General features: G+C 34.9%; 1 protein-coding gene across 2 annotated transcripts; it reads left to right on the forward strand.

Annotated features, from left to right (window-relative positions):
* The first annotated feature begins 529 nt into the window (after nt 1-529).
* On the forward strand, nt 530-7,341 carry LOC123212908 (chloride channel protein CLC-c-like). 2 transcript variants are annotated; one of them, XM_044632146.1, is made up of 7 exons: nt 530-1,142; nt 3,790-3,990; nt 4,101-4,278; nt 4,541-4,803; nt 5,062-5,331; nt 5,844-6,975; nt 7,096-7,341. In XM_044632146.1, exons 1-7 carry the CDS (start codon nt 898-900, stop codon nt 7,171-7,173), a joined length of 2,367 nt encoding a protein of 788 aa, XP_044488081.1. In that variant the 5' UTR covers nt 530-897; the 3' UTR covers nt 7,174-7,341. The 2 variants fall into 2 exon arrangements, with proteins under 2 accessions (XP_044488081.1, XP_044488082.1); XM_044632147.1 differs by lacking the exon at nt 530-1,142 and having other exon boundaries at nt 3,853-3,990; nt 4,111-4,278.
* The last annotated feature ends 269 nt before the right edge of the window (nt 7,342-7,610 follow it).

The following is a 7,610-nucleotide window of genomic DNA, read 5'->3' on the forward strand; positions in this document are numbered from 1 at the left end:
TCAATGGTGTCTCTAGAGTGGTTGGAGCTAGAAGATGGATAAAAATGACCAGCCATCGATCAAAATGGTGGTGACTAGAGAAGGGAAACAAACTCTAAAAATAAAATATTAACTTTTCAAACTTAAGACAGGGATGAAATTGTTAATTTTTATAATTTGATAAAAAATAAGATAAAATTATATAGTTTTTAATATATATTATTAAAATAATAATTTTATTTTTATATTTAATAATAATTTTAACAAAAATTTGATAATAGATAAATATTTAAATTTTTAAAACTTACCTGTGTGTGTTTACAAATGTGTTAAACTTGGTCACATGGACGTATCATCTAGAAGCTCAACTCTTCATATGGACATTTAAAGGCACATAAAGGGAAACCTTATATGCCTTGTCGTTTATCCCATAAATAAAAATAAATTTTGGCATTTATCATCCTCACCTCGCGTCACCCCTTTTTTAAGGGGCTAGAAATAATTACCTTTTTTTTTTTTTTCTACAATTCTAGTTAATATATAATTTAATTTATTTTTCATGGCTACTATTGAAACTCTCCAATCAAAAGAACAAAAAGCAAATTGGAATTCAAATTCCTGCTTTGGTATGCATATGATATCTTGATGTACTGAGCTCAAATGGGTTGTTTTTGGAAACTGTCTTTATTTAAAATGCTTTTGGAAGCAAGATTCATGTAGAAGAAAGTTATTTTGAAAGACGTAGAAGAGAAGTTCTTAATTTTTCAATTGTCTAGTAATGTTTTGTTTTTGTTTTCGTAAAGTGCTTTGAATTTGAAGTGGTTGTGGACGTAAGGAAAAGATATAGAAGGGAAAGTACTGTGTTTGGTTGATCAGAATTGTGAAGGATTTGTTTTTGATTGGTGGTAGAAGAAGAAAATGGAGTATGATAGTGATAGTTTTACGAGAGATGAGAATAATAATGACATTGAGATTGAAGGAGGAAGCTTGAATGGTGATCAAAGGAAGAAATATGACGGGTTCGGACCAGAAACACCGGATCATGGAAAAGAATTTAGCATGATGGTGAGAGAGCCATTGTTGCTTAGGAACAGGACCAATACTACTTCACAGATTGCCATTGTTGGTGCCAATACATGCCCCATTGAGTCTCTCGACTATGAGTATGTTGCTCCCTTTCTAATTTTATTTTGTTTTCTATTATTTATTTCTTTATTTATGAATAAATTCTGCGTTGTGTTTGATATGTTGGAATATGGAGGAAAAAGTTTTGATAGATGGGAGATTTTGGTTTTGTTTTGCAAAGTTGATATGAGGAAATTTGTTTCTCCTGCTTATGAGTCACTTGCACACTTTCTGATTTGATTCATTTTGGTTTTTTTTTTTTTAACTTTCACTTTAATTCTGGGTTGTGTTTGGTATCTGATAACATGAGTATGTAGTACACATTCTTATATAACTCATTTTGATTTTTGTTGTTTTTGGCTTTTTTTTTTTTTCAAATTCTGAGTTTTGTTTGTTATGTGGGAATATTTGAATAATGAATTTTATTTTTGTTTGGCTTTTTTTTGTTGTAAACTTACTGATCGGTACTTTGTTTTTGTGGAGTTGTATTTGGTTTGTTGTGATTGGCATATGGGAATATGGAGGAAAAAGAATTGAAGGATGGGAATTAATATGAGGGTTGATTCTGATCTGATTAATATTTTTGTTTGGCTAAGTTGTGTTGAATATATTGGAAATTTTGTTGTTTGACAAAGTTGACATCATGAAATTTGCCTGATTTTAATATGAGTTCATGTCGGAGGTGTGAAATTTGTCTTAATTTGTTTCTTCTTCTTCTTCATTTTAGTTGTGATTGGCATATGGGAATATGGAGGAAAAAGAATTGAAGGATGGGAAATTAATATGAGAGGTTGTAAATTATCTGATTCTGATCTGATTAATATTTTTGTTGTGGTAATTCTAAGTTGTGTTTTATGAAGGAAAAATATAGAAAGATGGGAAATTTTGTTGTTTGACAAAGTTGACATCATGAAATTTGCCTGTAAACCTTCATATTTTAATAGTTTTTTGTTTTTCTTTTTTTTCTGAGTTCTGTTCAGTATGTCGGAGGTGTGAATTTTGGCATTTGTCTTAATTTGTTTCTTCTTCTTCTTCTAAATTAATTTTGTTGTGATTGGCATATGGGAATATGGAGGAAAAAGAATTGAAGGATGGGAAATTAATATGAGAGGTTGTAAATTATCTGATTCTGATCCGATTAATATTTTTGTTGTGGTAATTCTAAGTTGTGTTTGGGGCGAGGGAATATGAAGGAAAAATATAGAAAGATGGGAAATTTTGTTTTTTGACAAAGTTGACATCATGAAATTTGCCTGTAAACCTTCATATTTTAATAGTTTTTTGTTTTCCGTGCCCTTTTTTTTCTGAGTTCTGTTCAGTATGTGGAGGTGTGAATTTTGGCATTTGTCTTAATTTGTTTCTTCTTCTTCTTCTAAATTAATTTTAGTTGTGATTGGCATATGGGAATATGGAAGGAAAAAGAATTGAAGGATGGGAAATTAATATGAGAGGTTGTAAATTATCTGATTCTGATCTGATTAATATTTTTGTAAAGGTAATTCTAAGTTGTGTTTGGGGTGAGGGAATATGAAGGAAAAATATAGAAAGATGGGAAATTTTGTTGTTTGACAAAGTTGACATCATGAAATTTGCCTGTAAACCTTCATATTTTAATAGGTTTTTTTTTCCGTGCCTTTTTTTTTTCTGAGTTCTGTTCAGTCTGTGGGAGGTGTGAATTTTGGCATTTGTCTTAATTTGTTTTTTTTTTTGGACTTAGAATATGTAAGTTGCAGAAATTTGAAAGAGAAATTCGAGGGAGTTTCCAAATAGTCAAGACTTTTTACTTTTGTGTTGCTAACTGAAAAATCAAGTACAATCAGCTTATACACAAGTTTTTTGAACTTGCCAGAGCTTTTCTTTCCTCGGAATCACATTTGTTTGTGTCTCAACGTCGAGGCAGGGGTCATTGCATTTTTGTTTCTTGATTATATATGTTTTACACTTTCCAGTTTGATTTTGGTTTTTTCCCCTTCATTTTTTTAATTTATAATTCTAGGTTGTGTTTGGTAAGTGGGGATTTACAGAGGAAAGAGAAAGATGTAAAGTTTTGTTTTGTTGTGTTGTTTTCGTTTAGAGAAGTTCACATTGTGTAATTTGTGTTTCTTTGTTTGGTTGATTAGAAAAAATAGGGAAAGGAAACGAAAGAGTGCTGGGTCTTTTATAGATATTGCTTTCAATTGTTTACCTCTTTCCTTTTCAGGTTTCCCCTCTTGTGTTTCTAATTCCTTGTTTATGTATTCTAGGCTTTGATTGAGTTGAGGAAAAAAAATGGAAGAGAAGAAAGAAAAAAAGAGTTCAAACATGATGTTGTGTTTGGTTGTCGAAAAAGAAGAATGATGTTAAAAAAAAAAAGAAAGTTTCTGGTCTCATGTTGGATTCCAATTATAATTTATTTGCCTCTTACCTTTCTGGTTCTGTATACCTTTGTAGGCTTTGTTTAATCAGCTGAAAAATGAAGGAAATTGGAATTTTGATTTTGCATGATATGTTTTATGTGTTACCATCCATGAGGCTTTTAATCATTACAGTTTGACTATCTTGTTAGTGAAAATTTTTTATTGATGATGGCAGGTGGCTTATGTGATGATTTGAACTGATGAGCACAATGTGTTTCTGTCTGTCAAAAAAATACAAAGACCATATTGGAAGTATTTGCCCTTTCTTATTTCTGTTAATCTTTTGCAGAATTGTCGAGAATGAGCTTTTTAAGCAAGACTGGAGATCAAGAACAAAGGTTGAGATATTTCAGTATATTGTTCTCAAGTGGGCACTTGCACTCCTCATTGGGCTGGCTACAGGGGTTGTTGGCTTTCTCAATAATCTTGCTGTTGAAAATATAGCTGGGGTCAAACTTCTTCTGACCAACAGTCTCATGCTTAGAAATAAGTAAGCTAATAGGGCCTCCTGAATATTGTCTGAATTTTTTAAAGTAGGCCAAATCTTCAAGGCTTGTAAAACTTTCGATTTACTATGAAGTGATCCTTACTCTAGTACAGGTATTTTCAGGCATTCGCTACATATGCAAGTTGCAACATGGTTTTGGCTATAATTGCTGCAGCTCTCTGTGCTTATATTGCCCCTGCTGCGGCAGGATCAGGTATTCCTGAGGTGAAGGCATACCTCAATGGCATAGATGCTCATTCTATATTGGCTCCGAGCACCCTCTTTGTAAAGGTGGGTTAGAAATTCTCTCTTGACACATGTAAAAGAAATTAGCCATGGTTAACTGCATAGAAGGACCTGTAATCTTATCTGAATGTTAATCAATTCCCAATGCATAGCCTGTTTCTCGGAGTGTTATAGAGTCTCCATCTTGTGCCTATAGTTCTGTATCCTTTGAACTGACAGGGGTTACTTGATGCCTGTTTCTGACATGAGCCTGATTTGAAAGATTTGAAAACAAACTTCCTATAACTTGCAAATCTAAATTTGGCAGATTTTTGGTTCCATTTTTGGAGTTGCTGCTGGATTTGTTGTCGGTAAGGAAGGACCTATGGTACATACTGGTTCTTGTATAGCCAATTTACTTGGACAAGGTGGTTCACGAAAGTACCATTTGACCTGGAAATGGCTCAGATACTTCAAAAATGATCGAGATCGCAGGGATTTAATTACATGTGGTGCAGCTGCCGGTGTAGCAGCTGCCTTCCGTGCCCCTGTTGGCGGGGTTCTCTTTGCCCTCGAAGAAGTATCTTCATGGTATATTCCTCCTCCACCCTTTTTTATACAAATGCTGATATAACAAATAGCAGCTAGATTTACACTGTAAATTATAAAAGGACATAAGGCTTCGGACATTACTCAAGTCAGCTTGTTGCGGCAAAAATTGGAGAGAAAGTACATGAGCACAAAAATCATAGAGGCTCCAGTTCATTTGGCACAATGCTAAACAAAGCAAAAATGTATTTTGCATTTCTTTACAATTTTTTCTTTAATTATACTTATGAAATTGTTCAGGTGGCGGAGTGCTCTTCTTTGGAGGACATTTTTCACAACAGCTGTAGTGGCAATGGTTTTGAGAGGTCTGATAGAATTCTGTCGGAGTGGAAAATGTGGACTCTTTGGGAAAGGTGGTCTGATCATGTTTGATGTCTTTTCTTCAACGAGCAGTTACAGCACTGCTGATTTGCTTGCAGTTATTTTCCTTGGAGTTATTGGAGGAGTTTTGGGAAGCCTTTACAATTACTTTGTGAACAAAGTTCTTCGTACATATAGCATCATCAATGAGTATGCCCTCAGATTCCCCTTTACATTGATTTTTATCAAGGCAGATTTGATACCCACACATATGGTCTTTGATAGATGTATGATATAAAATTTGGGAGAACTATACTAAAAACTAATTAGTGAGATTAGAGAGTTCAAACCCGTATGAATCTCATGCTAAAAACCCATATTTTTCGATATGGGATTCAACTCTTATAACTTGTATTTGGGATCCTAACACTAAATTACGAGATTTTGTTTCAACAACTATATCTTATACTCCATATTTTATAAATTACACTTGTGTAGTTAAGTTGCTAGTTAATAGCAGTGTTTATAATTGCAAACCTTTCTGAAAGCTCTAAATTTGGGATGACAGAATTAGGCTAGATGTTTAACTCATGCATGATATCTCTTGAATTTTGGATTATAAATTTGGTTGCACGAGTATTAATTATTGCTTCATCCAAAGATAACTTTACATATGCAATTTTGTTGTGTCTTCCATCTTATTGATTGAGAGTGAATTGCAGGAAAGGTCGTTCATTCAAATTTCTGCTTGTCATCATTATATCACTTTTGACCTCATGTTGTTCCTATGGCCTGCCATGGCTTTCAAAGTGCATTCCTTGCCCTTCTTACCTAAAGGTGGAACAATGCCCTACTGTGGGTCGTTCTGGAAACTACAAGAATTTTCAATGTCCGCCTGGCCATTACAATGACCTTGCTTCTCTCTTTTTCAACACCAATGATGATGCAATCCGCAACCTGTTTAGCTCTGGCACTGCACAGTCATTTCACCTCTCCACCCTTCTAGTTTTCTTTGCTGCTATATACTGCCTTGGCATTATCACTTATGGTATTGCTATTCCCTCTGGGCTCTTCATTCCAGTCATACTTGCCGGTGCCTCTTATGGACGTCTTGTCGGGACATTCCTTGGTTCTCTATCTGATCTTGACAGTGGTCTCTTTTCCCTTCTTGGAGCTGCTTCCTTTCTGGGTGGCACGATGAGAACGACTGTGTCTCTCTGTGTTATACTTCTTGAACTTACTAATGACTTATTGATGCTCCCATTGGTGATGCTTGTTCTTCTTATTTCAAAAACTGTGGCCGATTGTTTCAACATGGGTGTCTATGACCAAATTGTCACGATGAAGGGGTTGCCTTATCTGGAAGCGCATGCTGAACCATACATGAAGAACTTGGTTGCAAGCGATGTCGTTTCTGGTCCCTTAGTTTCATTTTCTGGTGTTGAGAAAGTGGGGAATATCATACATGCATTGAAGATGACAAGGCATAATGGTTTCCCTGTGATTGATGAGCCACCTTTCTCGGATGCTCCAGAGTTGTGTGGACTAGTCTTGAGGTCTCATCTTCTTGTTTTGCTTAAAGGAAGGAAATTTACCAAACAGAAAATCATGACAGGATCAGAAATCATGAGGAGCTTCAGGGCTCGTGATTTTGCAAAAGCTGGATCAGGCAAAGGAGTGAAGCTCGAAGATTTGGATATTCGTAAAGATGAAATGGATATGTATGTTGATCTCCATCCCATTACCAATGCTTCCCCATACACAGTTGTGGAAACAATGTCACTCGCTAAAGCAGCCATTCTCTTCCGGGAGCTTGGCCTCCGGCACTTGCTTGTGGTGCCAAAAACACGTGGGGTAGGCTTCTGTCTCTCGTTTACACATACAAAAACAAACAGGCTACCACATACTTGCAGGTTCCAGAAGTTTTTTCATTCATCTTTTTAACCATTGTTTTTTATGCTCTTTATATTGCAGAGGCCGCCGATCGTGGGAATCCTAACAAGGCATGACTTCATGTCGGAGCACGTATCAGGACTCTACCCTCACAAGTAGGCGAATAAGCAGCATGCCATTTGAGACCTTTACCACAATTATGAAATCTATTTTCTTCTTTACCTTATTTCCTTCTCTTTAAAGATTTCGCTTGCGTGTATACAAAAATTCTTTGTTTGGTACATTTTAAATCTTATTCAAATACTCAAAGTATCATCAGTTTTATTAGAACTTGTAGCATAATAGCTTGAATTAGTTTCCTCATGTTCATTTCATCTTGAAATGTACTATTGTGCAATATCTTTGTGATCATCAATTAGAAATTGGTCGCTCATAAAAAGTGTCAATCAACATATCTCAATAATCTTGTTTTCTCTTCACTTTTATGTCATTTTGGATTCATGGGTGATGCCTTATTTTGATACATAAATTGTGAGCCATTTTCGAGATTAAATACTATTTCAACTTTATACTTAATAGTAGTTTATTTACTTGAG

Source organism: Mangifera indica, chromosome 4, assembly GCF_011075055.1.
Source record: "Mangifera indica cultivar Alphonso chromosome 4, CATAS_Mindica_2.1, whole genome shotgun sequence".
NCBI classification, from domain to species: domain Eukaryota; kingdom Viridiplantae; phylum Streptophyta; class Magnoliopsida; order Sapindales; family Anacardiaceae; genus Mangifera; species Mangifera indica.

Coding starts and splice junctions, on each gene's coding strand:
- LOC123212908 (XM_044632146.1), top strand. CDS start 898: ATGGAGTATGATAGTGATAGTTTTACGAGAGATGAGAATAATAATGAC. Junction 1,143..3,789: donor ATTGAGTCTCTCGACTATGA/GTATGTTGCTCC, acceptor AATCTTTTGCAG/AATTGTCGAGAATGAGCTTT. Junction 6,976..7,095: donor TGGTGCCAAAAACACGTGGG/GTAGGCTTCTGT, acceptor TTTATATTGCAG/AGGCCGCCGATCGTGGGAAT.